The sequence below is a fragment of the Nannobrachium achirus genome (genome assembly GCF_963921795.1).
Source record: "Nannobrachium achirus genome assembly, chromosome: 21".
Taxonomy (NCBI): Eukaryota; Metazoa; Chordata; class Actinopteri; order Myctophiformes; family Myctophidae; genus Nannobrachium; species Nannobrachium achirus.
This window is the reverse complement of record NC_137828.1, coordinates 51,868,006-51,883,624: the sequence shown is the minus strand read 5'-3', so window position 1 is coordinate 51,883,624 and position 15,619 is coordinate 51,868,006. Positions and strand designations below refer to the sequence as shown.

At 45.4% G+C, this 15,619-nt stretch overlaps 1 protein-coding gene across 1 annotated transcript in view; it reads left to right on the top strand.

Moving 5' to 3' along the window:
- LOC308306795 (cadherin-6-like) overlaps positions 1-15,619 on the top strand; it is a gene marked incomplete at both ends in the record, with an annotated part of 56,261 nt that overhangs the window by 32,579 nt on the left and 8,063 nt on the right. The window contains 3 exons of the mRNA XM_080751837.1: positions 3,191-3,358; positions 9,329-9,516; positions 12,907-13,160. Coding sequence (XP_080607963.1) covers positions 3,191-3,358; positions 9,329-9,516; positions 12,907-13,160 — 610 coding nt within the window. The remainder of the gene's footprint in view (positions 1-3,190; positions 3,359-9,328; positions 9,517-12,906; positions 13,161-15,619) is intronic.

Here is a 15,619-nt window from a genome sequence, read left to right as displayed (position 1 = left end):
CTCGGCCGCAAGGGCGGCCGAGCGTCTAGTCGGCGACCTGGCCAACTCGGGAACGATGTAAATTGGGAATGAATGCCCCTCCCTTTAATGCAAACCCCATTATACCTGTTGTCATACAACCTGTTTTGACCATCTGTTTGCCTGGCTGTGTCCATTTATGCCCATATATGGAGATATCTGTCTGTTTGCAATCAGGTTATGCCCATATATGGAGATATCTGTATCTGTCTTCTGTGTCGCTTTTATGTACATATATGGAGATCTCTGCCCTTCAGGCGGCCAAGCATCTAGTCCGGTGCCGGCCTACTCGGGAACGATGTAAATAGGGAATGAATGCCCCACCCTTTAATGCAAATCCCATTAACCTGTTGTCATAGGACCCGTTTTGACCATCTGTTAGCCTGTGTCCATGTATGCCCATATATGGAGATATCATGCCCATATATGGAGATATCTGTCTGTCTGCGTCCATTTTATGCCCATATATGGAGATCTCTGCCCTTCGGGCAGCCAATCGTCTAGTCGGGGACCGGCCTACTCGGGAACGATGTACATAGGAATTAATGCCCCGCTCTTTAACGCAAACCCCATTTATCTGTTTGCCTGTATCCATTTATGCCCATATATGGAGATATATTTCTGTCTGCGTCCATTTTATGCCTATATATGGATATCTCTGCAGGACCCTGCAATAATACGCAGCCTGCTTGCTTTGCCACCCATGGGGAATGAGGCCCCTCCGGTTGTTAGGCAATACCCATCATACCCGTTGTTCGGTTATTGCCTAGCGGACATCAGCGTATACGGAGAATCCAAACCTTTTGCGCCGGTTCCGGAAAATCGCGTATTGGGTGGGGTCGAGGTCAGGCACTGCACTCCCTGCTGCGGCGGGGAACGTGCATGCCGAATTTGAAGCCGGATGGAAGAACGGTACGTGATGGCAGAGCCTTTTATGAAGTGATGTCATGTCACAATGAGTCAGCGCTTGTGTCGATTTCCTCCGGAAACAGCCTGATGTCAACGTCGAACGTTTTGCGCCGGTTCGGGAAAACCGTGCGGCGGGTCGGGTCGAGGCCCGGCACTGCACTCTGTGCCGCGGCGGGGAACGTGCGTGTCGAATCTGAAGCCGGTGGGACGAACGGTTCTCGAGATACGCGGATTACAGACAGACACGCATGCACGCACGCACACACTCAGAGACTTCTCGCATTTAAAGATACTAGAAGCTGGGCGGCCCAGCGTCTAGTCGGCGACCTGGCCAACTCGGAACAATGTAAATAGGGAATGAATGCCCCGCCCTTTAATGCAAACCCCATTATACCTGTTTTCATAGGACCCGTTTTGACCATCTGTCTGCCTGTGTCCATTTATGCCCATATATGGAGATATCTGTATCTGTCTGTCTGTCTGTCGGCGTCCATTTTATGTCCATATATGGAGATCACTGCAGTTATAGTTCTGGGTCCATTTTATGCCCATATATGGAGATATCTGTCTATCTGCGTCCATTTTATGCCCATATATGGAGTATCTGTCTGTGCCTCCAACTGTGTTGCAGACACAGTGCGTGTTGCAGACACAGTGCCGGTTCCCCCTTTAATGCAAACCTCATTATACCTGTTGTCATAGGACCCGTTTTGAACATCTGTTTGCCTGTGTCCATTTATGCCCATATATGGAGATATCTGTATCTGTCTGTCTGCGTCCATTTTATGCCCATATATGGAGATCTTTGACCATCTGTTTGCCTCTGTCCATTTATGTCCATATATGGAGATATCTGTATCTGTCTGTCTGCAATCCATTTTATGCCCATATATGGGGGCATTCATTTTATGCCCATATATGGAGAACGCGCGTGCCCGTGGGACGAACGGTTCTCGAGATACGCGGATTACATACATACATACACACTCACAGAGATTTTTTGTTGACTCATGTGGCGTACGTGATGTCAGAGCCTTTTATGAAGTGATGTCACAATGAGTCAGAGCTTTCGCCGATTTCCTCCGGAACAGCCTGATGTCAACAATCAACCCCGCATAAGGAGATTCCGAACGTTTCGCGCCGGTTCGGGAAAACCGCGCGTCGGGTCGGGTCGAGACCCGGCACTGCACTCCGTGCCGCGGCGGGGAACGCGCGTGCCGAATTTGAAGCCGGTGGGACGAACGGTTCTCGAGATACGCGGATTACAGACAGACAGACAGACAGACAGACACACACGCAGAGACTTCTCGCATTTATAGATAGATATTATTTCTGCTCAAAAGAAATCAAAACCCTTTCATTCATACGTACATGTAAACACTTCAACTTGCCAGCCTACCTCAAATACTCATTTCCATGCCAATGACTCAGATGATGCAGAACATACTGAAATATCTACTTCCTCTTTTGTTAATATCAAAATCTAAGCCAGTGCATTATAAAGGACTGGCACAGAAAACATCAAAATGCATGAATGCAGTATGGCCATAATACGTTACCATATTGGACTTCTTATCGGAGATATAGTGCACAACAAACGGTCAAACGGTTAACCATGAACATTTTGTTCATTTCTGATGCCACAGTCTTGTGGCCCCCGACTTCAAGTGATTTTACAATTGTGGCCCCCTGCCTAATCTAGTTGAATACCCCTGATGTACAGGATTGGGGAAACAAGGGGGTGGGGGTGCTCACTTCTCACCTGTCTATGGAAGAAGTGATAACTACCTCCTTCTCTGGCCTCCTGAAAGGTGAGTTTTCAGGGCAGTTTTGAAGGATGCCAGCGAGCTACATGTTTTAAGGGAGGTAGTCAAGGAATTCCACACCTGGGTGGCAGTGTTGTAGAAGGAGAAACATAAGTAAGTAAGCCTTGCCGAGCCATGTGGCCTAAAGGGCTGGAGCCTATCTCTTATTTCTGTAGCGTGAGGCAGCTTGATGTACAAGTACACCCCCTGGTCATGAGGCTAGTATGTCACAGGGACTTCAATCCCAATCTAACCAACAAACACACCACAACCGAAAACCTGACACTCTTTGTGCAATGACACAAAAGCCTAACTGAGATTCGCTCGTCTGTGAGGTTGTGGACCTCCCAGATGACACAACTGAGGGAATTCAAGACTCTGGGGAGGGGAGAGCGTGACCTACATTGGTACAGTGTTGAACGTAAATCTGTTCTCCAACGGTGTCCTGCTCTCCTCAGGTTTGATCAAGACGGCCCTGCCCGGCATGGACAGGGAGGTGAAGGAGAACTACCAGGTTGTGATCCAGGCTAAAGACATGGCTGGACAGATGGGAGGGCTCTCAGGGACCACCACGGTCAGCATCACTCTGTCGGACGTCAACGACAACCCGCCGCGCTTCGCCAAGAGTGAGTATAGCTTCTTGGAAACGTGATCTCGAACACAGGCACACACACAGCTGTTCACACACTAGGTGCAAAACAATGCAAAAAATAATACTTGTCACTTGTCTGAAAATGTATGGCTTTCACACCCAATATCACGCATACGAGTGGCTCAGGCAAACTCATGCGCATGTGTAGCAGAGTGACTCACTGCCTCAGCCTGATGGCCTAAAAAGTCTAGTATCTCCCCCAGTCCATAGGGATGTCCCTTTGGCCTTGCCCTAGTGAGATATTGGCCTGTCATGCAGGAGACCCGGGTTTGAATCCCAGGCGTTGCGGGAGACCCTAGTTCAAATCCCTGGTGTTACTCTTGCGCACACACGCACAAATATACTGTAGATACCCATGATCAGTATCATGGTCAGTATCATGATCAGTATTATGTCAGTATCATGTCAGTATCATGATCAGTATCATGTCAGTATCATGTCAGTATCATGATCAGTATCATGATCAGTATCATGATCAGTATCATCTCAATATCATGTCAGTATCATGATCAGTATCATGATCAGTATCATGTCAGTATCATGTCAGTATCATGATCAGTATCATGGTCAGTATCATGGTCAGTATCATGATCAATATCATATTCAGTATCATGGTCAGTATCATGGTCAGTATCATGATCAATATCATATTCAGTATCATGGTCAGTATCATGTCAGTATCATGGTCAGTATCATGGTCAGTATCGTGTCAGTATCATGGTCAGTATCATGGTCAGTATCATGTCAGTATCATGGTCAGTATCACGTCAGTATCATGTCAGTATCATGGTCAGTATCATATAGTCAATGTCAGACACACTGACCATAATGTTGCCATGCACAACTCGTCAACTACAGAAATCTGGGACAGTTCTTTAACAGTCCATTGTTCCTGCTGAAAAACAAAACAAAACATGAAAGTAATAAATAAATAAATAATAACATGACAATATTCTATTTCACTCACATAAATACAGCGACTCGGTGCCCGGTGCCGAGCAGGCAGCCCGGTTGGTCGGTACACCCTCGTCTGGTGTCAGTTTCAAAAAATGGATTATATGTGGTGAGCTGAGCTGTGGGTATTGAGCACAGTGGAAGCTCTCTCTCTCTCTCTACAAGACAGACAATTAAATGCAGAGCCATATGACAGAGTGAAGTATCCCGCAAAGTTCATCAGATCAGCCCTGTAATCCCTATTAAACGAAGAAAAGGACATTCTCCCGGGTTTTTAATCTCCCTCTTCTCTCTCTCTCTCTCTTTCTCTCTCTCTCTCTCCCCCGTATGTCTGGTGATGAATAGAAAAACGGAGGGATCAGACTTGACAGATTACTGGTGTCATGTTGTTTCCACTCAATAACGGCAGTGTGCAGTGGTGGTGGTGCACTACTCATATTTCCTACTTAACCCTTAAGTTCTGTTCAGATTCACTACACCTTCGTTCTGTTCGGGTCATTTTGACCCGGTGGATATTTGGTTTAAAAAAAACAACACTAATATAAATTTTAACTTAACAAATCATCATGATACATTGACTTTGACTCAATACCAAACAATTCATATGATATATTTGGTAAATGTTTGCATTTCTGCTTTGCTATATCACATTAAACACTGAAAGAGCTAGGCGTTTTTACTGATTTAGCTGAAATCCATGTAAAAAAACTACTTCATTTAATACTGGGCAATATTGCTCATGCTTATAGGAAGGGGGGGAGGGTTCGGAATGGGGCTTCGGAAGGGGGGTGTTAGAAGTGGGGGTGACTGTGTGTCTGTGTTTTGGCATAATACTGTGTATTTCTGTGCTTCCGGGTCAAAATGACCCGAACAGCACTTAAGGTTAAAAAAATATGAGGGGGGTGTAGCATGGGTGTAGTGCAAAAATATTTTTTTTACATGTTCATCTCAGAAGAATCTTTAAGGCCAGTGAGTTTCAGGTGGAAACATTTTTAACTTCTACCTTTTTTTTCCAAATAAAAATGTAAAACGGGTCAAAATGACCCGAACAGCACTTAAGGGTTAAGCAAAAGTATCATCAGCACCACAATGTAGAAATACTCTGTCACAAGAGAAAGTCTGGTATTCAGAATCTACTTGAGTAAATGTACAAAAGTACAAAAGTGTTATTGCACTGAGAGAGAGAGAGAGAGAGAGAGAGAGAGAGAGAGAGAGAGAGAGAGAGAGAGAGAGAGAGAGAGAGAGAGAGTGACATTTACACCAGCAGATGAAAGATGTCACCCACCCTGCTCATGGTCTGTTTGCCCTCCTCCCTTCCCTTCGGGCAGGAGGCTGTGTAGTATTAAGGCCAAAACCACCAGGCTAAAGAATAGTTTCTTCCCTGTAGCTGTGAGAATTCTGAACTCTGGACCTTGAAACTGTGATCTTTGCTTTGTGAGATTACTTATGAACTCTGCATTATGAACTTAACTGACACATGAACTGTTTTTTTTTTCTCCAAAATGCTGTTTTTAATGCTGCTGCTTTTTAGTGCTCCTTTTAGTGGGCAAGTGCAATTAATTTTAGGTATTATGTCGTTTTTTCATAGGTATATTTTTATTATTTTGCCATGTCCAGGACCTGGGTAACACATTTCATTCTGTACTTGTGCTGAATGACAAATAATAAACTCCTCCTCCTTGAACTCCTTGAGAGAGAGAGAGAGAGAGAGAGAGAGAGAGAGAGAGAGAGAGAGAAACACAGCTCTTTGCATGACCAAATGCACACGGCCCGCGGAACCTCGTTTTCCGTTTATCACTCCTCATGGCAGGGACCAGCAGACAGACTGAGAGAGAGAGAGAGAGAGAGAGAGAGAGAGAGAGAGAGAGAGAGAGAGAGAGAGGGGGGGGGGGGGGGGGGGGAGAAGAGGCAGAAGAGTGGCATACAGTGGGGATAATACAGTATGAGGTTACAAGGTGGATAGATGGAGAGGAGAGGCAGTGAAATGGGGGTTGTGACAGGAAGGAGAGACAGACAGACAGACAGACAGACAGACAGACAGACAGACAGATAGACAGATAGACAGACAGACAGGAGAGCCAGTGTGTGGAGGAAGGCTCCCTGTGATGGAGATGGAGAGGGAAAGATACGGGATGGAGGAGGGTGACAGAGGGGTTTAGAATAGAAGACATGGGGGGAAAGAGGGAGAGTTATAGTGGGTGTTGTAAGGATACCGTGGTGGGGGTGGGGTGACAGAGGGGTGTAGATAGAAGACGAAGGGGGGGGAAGACAGAGAGTGAGTGGGTGTTTTAAAGGGACACCCAGAGGAGGCGGGGTGTCAGAGAGAGATATCATTGTCTGCCTCCCGTCTCCTCCTCCTCCAGCCAATGGTAAATACCTGCTGGATTGTGGAGGGCTCAGCGTGTCTGCACTGGTGGTGGGGAAAGTACTCGGTTACAAGTAAAAGCCCAGAACTCAAAATGTGCTTGAGCAAAAGTACTCATTATGCAGAATGTCCCATTTCAAGTTTTCAAATGTACAGTGTACAAATCTTTTGAAAATAGCAGATCTATAAGCTCACAATACGTCGCATCGCAACACGTCGTGAGCTTGTAGATCGGCTAATGTTCAAATAGCCAAAGTTTAAATAGGGCTGAAGAGGTTAATGTATGTTTTGTAATAATAATTAAAATCTATGAACTAAATAGTAACTAAAGTTTGAGTAAACGTACAATATTTGTCTCTGAGATGTACTGTAGTGGAGTAGAAGTAAAAGTATTGGAATGTGGAAATACTCAAGTAAAGTACAAATACCTCAAAATTGTAAAAAGTGCAGTACTTGAGTTACTTTAACCTCTTATCAGTTCTCGGCCCGCCGGCGGGCCCGCCGGCCGTACTTTGACAAACATTCACGTCCACGCAAACGTGTGTTTCACCTAAATGGGCATGTCGCATACCTATAGAAAGCCACGAGTCTTGTGATTACAGAGCTGCAAACCCCGTGGTTGTAGCATCAAAACTCGCGCTACTATCAACATTGAAGTCCAACATACATAAACAAACAAATGTTGATAAAGTTATTGCTACTCACGTTCAAAGTTCGATTCTAGTCCACCAACATGATCTATTTCCACAATAATGATGTCCTTATTTCGTGGAAAGTAAACATAATCCAAGCCATTGATTGAAAATAGTCCAAACCATGTTTTCCTTCATGATATCACTGTTCTCCCATTACCACCGCTACAAACGCAATGACGACAATAACAATTCTTCATGTTTTCTTCCTTGTAAATCCAGTCCACATTTTCATTATACCAACATTTCCTGGTTTCTAAAATGGCTGCGGGTCTGTTCCAAACTATGACGACACTTCATTTCACCCAATTGGAGCTTCTAGTCCTGTCCCACCCCCCCAATAGCGACCAATGGACTGTGTTCATAGGAGGTGCATAGTCACGTTTCCTGGGCTATAGATTCAGCCAATGGCTTCAGGTTGTTCTGATGACTGGCACATCTTATAGCCAATGAAATTCTCAATAGAATTATGTCTACTTTTTTTTGGTAGAAGTCAACTACATTACCCAAAACCCCATGCGCAACAGGAACGTGGCCATGCGTAAATACGCACAGGCACGCGGAATGTCAGACGAAGAATGTTAGAAAAAGCAGTAAAATAAATAAATAAAATAATAATAATAATAAATAAATAAAAATAATAAAAAATAAAAAAATCCAGTCTATTAGCCCTTTTTTGACCTTTTTATTTTATCATGTCCTTTGAAATTGGGCTAGGTAAGGCTTCAAAATGTGTCCACATTGTGTTTTTCAGCTCCTATATGATAATAACAGTGTTATGCAGGCATCTATTTATTGAAAATATTTAGGCGAGGATTAAATACCTGCTATTTCAGTAAGTTAAAACTTGCATTACTCAATGTCAGTACACAGAGTGATTATTTATTTCTTGGGAAAACCTCAAAATGTTTCCTTCAAAATGAGACCATGCCCAATGCATTACTCCAAATGGTTTAAAAACAGCAATCAATTTACTTTGGGTATGCTGTGTATAGGCGTTTTTTGCAAATTATTACAGGATTGTTAACAACCACTGGTGTGCACATTCACAGGCAAGCGCAAACACACACACACACACACGCACACACGCACGCACGCACGCACGCACGCACGCACGCACGCGCGCGCAAGGGTTGTTTTGCGTATGCATGCATGCATGCCAATCTACGTGATACATGTGGCGTGTGTGTGTGTGTGTGTGTGTGTGTGTGTGTGTGTGTGTGTGTGTGTGTGTGCGTGCGTGCACTTACCAGTGTCAGTGTCACGGAGACCTGCCGACTCAGGCTTTGGCAAAACACTGTCAGCGTGTTTTATGAGCTTGTCAGTGTTGTTTGTCTCCATGCGGGCTGTGTGTATATCAGGGCTGTGTGTATATCAGGGCCGCACCTCCACGGCCTCTTTATTTAAGCCTGCGAAGATACAGGAGGCACTGTTCAGGGAAGCCGACAGGCAGACATCAATTTATCTCACTGCGGGTGGGGGTGGGGGTGGGGGGGTGTAAGTGATTTGACACCATAAATAAACGAATAAATACATGAATAAATACATAAATAAATACAATTGAACAAGACATCGCACGCACTCGCGCACACTCACTCGCATACACGCATGCAACCGAATAATTTATGCAGGAACAAATTGCCCAAGAATTTATGTCCCTCCCATCCTGAAAATGTATGAGTCCTGGGACTCCTGAACGGCCTTCATCTAGTTTCACAAATGGCCTGAAATTAATAGATTGGATGTGAAGCGTATTTTACTGCATATGAAATTTCACTTTCAACAGCTGATGTGCAAGCATTACAGAAATGAATCTCTGACTCGCTGTCCCCTATTCTCTCCCTTTCCCTTTGCCCATCTCTCTCTCTCACTGTCATCCTTTTCTCTCTCTCTCTCTCTCTCTCTCTCTCTCTCTCTCTCTCTCTCATTCCAGGCATGCATGAGTTCAGAATCCCAGAGTCAGCAGAGGTGGGCTCCGTGGTGGGAGTGATCCGAGCCGTGGATGCGGATGTTGGCGAGAATGCAGAGCTGGAGTACAAGATCATGGGCAGCGAGGGCCCCGCAGTGTTGGACATTCACACCAACAAGACCACCCAGGAGGGGGTCCTCACACTGAGGAAGGTCAGAGCGCAGGGTCAGGGGAGGCTTATTAGGACACTGCTGGGGCCGTTTACCTGCTCTCTTGATGCGTTGCATCATGGTTCGCCGGGAAATCTGTTGTTTTCATTGAGTGACACCGTGGTGCGACAAAGTGTGAACTAGAAAAAGTGCTCTTCCAAGCACAGGTCTCCGCCAGGTAGGTTATTGTGGCCTCCTGGTGGCGCTATAATAGGCCAATGTGAAAAGGGTGGCATGTCTTCTTCTGCCTTTCACAGCAATCTGGCGCTGCGATCACGATTAGAGGCATTTTGTTCCAAAAATGTGTTTAGCAAAAGTCCACATGCTGGTGGCCAATGTGAAAAGGGTGGCATTTGTTTTTCAACCTACAGTATAGTGGGAATGTGCATGCAACATTTCACGGTAATCGCACGCTGCGTTCATGTTTTGAGGTATTTTGTTCGCACCAATCCTGAACACTTTGGAAGTCAAATGTTAGCCAATTAAAGATGGGGTGCCATGATTTTTTACCCCCCTAAAACATGATTAGTATGCCTGGTTGTCATGGTGGGTGGTGACCCAGCTGAAGTTAGCCACACCCACAGTGTTGGGTGAATGGTAAAAGGGGAGGGGATGATTATATGATGTCATTTTATCTGTGCTTTTGGATCGGCACTTTTGACCCACAAGGTGTCAGCCTCCAGGAAGAAATCCAAAATACAAAGGGAATACATAATTGCTCATAACAACCACACCAGGGGGTCTAATGAAGTACTGTCAACCTCCTCGACACATGAAAACCAGAAAAAGTATAAAACTATGGCACCGCCTCTTTAAAGGATGGAATATTGGAAAAGAACACAGAAACAAAGTGGACAGTTGTAACACTGCAGACTCTTTGTCCCTCATTTTTCCCCCACAACCCGAGACCCACGGAGAGAGATAGTGATGGCCCGTATGGATTTCAGCATCCAGCAGTGCACTCAGTGGTGTGTTTTTGACGCATTTAACAGCATCTGACAGTTTGCTTCATCAAGTGCGCACTCGGCAGCTCTCAATCGATCCCCATCCATCAAAACATCATCGAGTGGAAGGAAGATGTAATTGCCTCTCGTGGCTGTGATGGTCCTGTGGGTGGGGCTGTGGTGGTGGGTGGCAGGAGGAGATGTTTATAATTCTGAACCTAGAATAATGACATGGTTTGTCCTCTGTCCTGCCACGTTCTAAAGCAACATATCGTCATTGTCGGGCAGAAACCTTGTATGTCCAAAAGCATTCATTTTGTATTCATCAAAAAAAGATCTACCCGCGAGGCGTTGTGTGCTTGTAGATCTGCTATTTTCACTAGCTTTTTGCGACTTGTATGATGAAGCAGGGCTTTACTTTACGAAAAACGTACAAATGTGAAACTTGGAGATACAAGGTTTCGATATTCTCATTGTGACATTGTGCAGTCCCCCGGCCTTCACATGAGCCTGGACCCCCACACAAAAATCGATGTTTCATATCAAGAGGTTGATGGCATCGGAACATGTCTTGTTCCACCGTGAGGTTTTGTACCGTCAGTAGATGTTTGTAACATCATCGACCCTGCGTGCGTCCTTCCCCCCACCGTGCTCCTCCGGTGAGAAAAGTGCTTACTGTGGCCGGCTGTTCGCAACCTTGAAGCGTTGTTCCTGTCGATGCAAAGTGTGCAATACAATAATAATTCAACCTTCTTCCGTTACTGTCATCAGTGTAATGCACGGTCGCACGCACGCACGCACGCACGCACACTCAAATTCAAAAGCTGATGGTGAAAAGCATCGAAGCTGCAATGTCTAACTAAAACATTCAAAGCCTGATCATGAGCCTGATTTGTACAATGCTAGAGGGTAAATCATGCACGTACTGTAAATGACAGTAGCGATTGTTCAACTTTACTTTACATCTGGATGTTGTTGAACACAGACTAACGTAGGGTAAGCGATTTTCTTTGGTCAAAATAAGCGTTAAATGGCTCTATAATCTGATAGTACTCATTGCTTTTTTCCCCCAGTAACAGGAGTCTCCATGTCTCTCCAGCTCTTTATTAAACAGAAAATGCAGGTCATTTTATCCAATCAGGATGGAGAACTCAGAGAGGATACAGATTAAACAAGTGAACTTGGAAGTGATGACACAAAGAAATTAGCAAACAAAATGGAACTGGAGCACTATAAAAAATGCACCTGTGCGAATGGTATCAAACACGGCACTTGCATATCCTTGTAAGGGCCGTTCTCTCTGTGACGTTAGTTATGTCCACACATGGAGTTCCGTGCTCATACATACACTCATACATAGGGACCTACACACAAAGCCAGACGTAGGAGCGATCAGCACCACTCAAAAATGAAGCTGATTAATGGGTACTCTCTCCTGATTGGCTGTTTATTCTGTTTATCAAAGAGCTGGAGAGATGGGGAGACTCCTGTTACTGAACAACACTCAATAGCAATGATTACTATCAGAATATAGTGCTTTAACCTTTTAACACAATTTTTTGTTTTAACCAAAAGATTACCCTACCTTTAACTACTTGAACCTGATTAATAATTTGTCATACTATGGTGTTGCATGTTGAGAGTAGCCGATCTACAAGCTCACAATGTTGTGAGACAAAATAGGCATGGCAGGTTGAAGGTGTTTAACACTCCGGATGCCCACGAGTCACACGCCCACATGTCAAACTCATCAATGTCTCCATGTGTGCATTTATTTTATTTATGTTGTTTTGTTTACTGTTGAGTGAGAAAACAATGTTGCACATTTGGTTAATCATCTGGGGCCTCCCCCCCCCCCCAAAAAAAAAAAATTGGCGACCCCCCCTGGGGGTCCCGACCCACAGGCTGAGAACCACTGTGTTACACAACATCACCACTATGCTTGTTAGAAATTCAAGATGCATGTGGTACCAGGCTCGGACTGCCCATCTGGAGACCCGGAAGAATTCCTGGTCGGCCGCTGTGCCACCGGCGGCCGGTATGATTAAGGAGGGGGGAAACTTCAATTTGAGGTCACCCTGGGGCACAACACAGGGTTAATCAGGCCCTGACAGGAGCAGTTGCATATATTGAAAATCCTACCACTCATTTAAATGAAAGTAGATGGGGAAAATAGGTGTTTGTTACTGTTTATATTAATAAATAATGCTAAAAGAAAATTATCGCGCGATGCGCATGCTCGCTTGCAGGGCTGGTCTGATGCAAATATCCGGGCTGAAAATTAGTCCCAGTCCGACCATGTGTGGTACAGCGCTACAAGAATCCCTGACCCTACCGGGTTGGATGGCTGGTTCTGTACCGCATCTACTGCATCCATCTGCTGTTTGTGTTCAAGAATTGCTGTGAATGCATATACAGATGTTAATTGCGTGCGTGCGTTCCCCTACAGCCTCTGGACTTTGAGAAGAAGAAGCAGTATGTGCTGCGTGTCCAGGTGGAGAACGTTCACCTGGACCCTCGCTTCTTCTCCGTGGGACTCTTCAGGGACGAGGCCAGCATCAAGGTGCTGGTGGAGGACGTGGACGAGCCTCCCGTCTTCCAGAGCAGCAGCTACACCATGGAGGTCAAGGAGGACGCCACGCGCAACACGCCCATGGGAGCAGTCAGCGCCTCCGACCCAGACAGCAGCCGCAACCCTGTCAGGTACAGGCCTGGAAAAACTACATCAATCCAACGTAGGAAAAGTGTGTTTTTGTGATTTTGCAACCGTAATCGTCATTATTTGTTAATGGTTATTCCATACAGAGGGATAGTCTTCCTGCTAGGCCTTGCACCTATGACGGTGCCTATGGGGGACTCTGCGTGGCAGGGGCGTCCTCTTCCCTGAGCCAGGCCTGAACCTGACCGCATACCAAAAAAAGGACGTTTTGCTACGGATGTATGTCGGAATCTTATCTCCAGATCGTGTTCTAGTTTAAAACAAGCCCTTTTCTACGACCATAACAAAATCATGCATCACCGCGGTTATAATATTTCTTTAGCGGGTGAAAGAAAAGACGAATCGGCCATCCCCGGAAATAATCTGATTACATTTGGACAGTGGTGCGTTCATGGTGCCTCGAAAATAAGGTAAGAACACAGGCAGAATCTACTGAATTAATTAATTATATACCCGGCAGTGAGTATTAAGTTGTCGGTTATGTCTCCCATGCCAGTGTTGCTCAAGAAATAAGTCTGGGGTTTATAAACAGATGTGTAGGGTTCAAAGCTCCTACAAAACATGTTCACCGTCCATCTAAAATGTCGGTTAAGTACTACGTTCTCAGTTCCTAGTACTCGTCCTCGGCATGGGCGGCGGGTGTATAAGGCTAGGGGAGGCTGTGCCTTCCCAAATGCTATGCCTGGTATTTTGCAAATTAAATATAAAATATGTGAGCAGCATTATATCAACCCGCTATACAGTGTGTGTGCTCTGTTGTCACTGCACCACCCCCCTGGTGTGACAAACAGGTGATATTCAGCAAGGCTTTGTTTAAAAAAAAAAAAAAACATCACGGGGGGCAGTAACGCCCAATCATATCCTCATCTCACCGCAAAGCATCATTATTTTCTGTAAACAAAGTTAAATGTGTTCCGCATTTCCGCCCCGCCAATCGAAAGCTTTCTCTACAGTCAGCGTTCATTTCAAACCCCCAAAATGGATATACGGTCTTTTTTCAAGGCAAAGGACAAACAACAAAAGCAAAGTAATTCAGAAGCTGCGAACAACAGCACCAGCGAGACCAGCGACTGCACCGCTGCTGCAGCAGCTGCAGCCACCACAGCGAGCCCTGCCCGCGCTGACCCTGAGCAAAACCCCGGTTCACCAGAGGCTGAAGCCGGCCATGTGAGAAGCGATGACACGGGAGGAGGAGGAGGCGCCGGGGGAGGCAACATTGCTGCCGGTTATGATCCACCGCTCACTGTCACTGACTTGGGAGAAAAAGACAGTGGCCCTTCTCAGCCAATCCTGCCCGAATATCCCAAAACATTTTTTGGGAAACAGAAACGTTCCTTTTCCAAGGACTTCTTTAAAAGGTACAGTTATATAGAGTACAGTAAAGAAGCAGACGCTGTGTTTTGTTTCGCCTGTAGACATTTTCAATGCCCTAGTGGCTATAAGGATACTGCTTTTGTGAAAACAATATAGCCATTAGATGGCCAATATACTTTTTGGTGCTTTGTTGGGATGTAACCGAATATTTCTATTTTTATTGGAGTAAACTGAATACTGAGTTTTGAAACAGAAACCTTGTTGTTGTCATTATCTTTATCATTTAATACTACTGCTTGTTATTATTAGTTCATATTTCATGATTGTTTAAAAAGTCTGGACTCGGAATGGGGGAAAAAAACGATCCTCCCTGACGCATAGCCTTCCCAAACGTATGGCTCACCCGCCGCCTATGGTCCTCGGTATGTAAAAGCATACCATGCCACACCATCCGTCTAAATAACATACTTACCTACGTTTATCTGTCGATAAACATACCATACATGTATTTGTTTTAAATGCATCTGTCTAACAATAATACTTATAGCATCTATTTGACATAGTCAATGTCATGGAAGTGCAGAGACAGACAGGTTAGAGGGACTGTAGGGATGCTGGGGTTTCTGGCAGCAGGGTCCATCTGTCCATCTATGTCTGTCCGTCTGTCCATCTGTCAGGTAGCGACTGCACCCTCTGTTGATCGCTGACCTTGCCCCAACCCCTACCGACATGTCCTTGCCCCGGTCTGCCCAGCGCCCTCACAACAAGCATCATGGTGTGTCCAAGCCTGGATAGTTCGAGCGGCGCGATTTCATACAAAGTGAATGCAAAGACAAGACAACGCGTTTCGGTATCTTCGCCCAAGTTGGAGAAATCCAACTGAAACGACCTTCACTTCAACACCCCTCCACCAATCGCGTCCTGACAGCCAATCAGCGTTGATGTTGTCCGGAGACACGTAAATGTTTTTGGTGTTTGGTTTTGGGACTCCCTTTTTTCCGGGTGTTTCGCCTTGATTCCAACAGGACATAATTTTTCCACGGCTGACCAGCACGACCAAAGTGAAGCGATAGACACGACTAGAAAAGAAGAAATGGCTACAGGTTTGAACGCACCATCAGAGTCAACG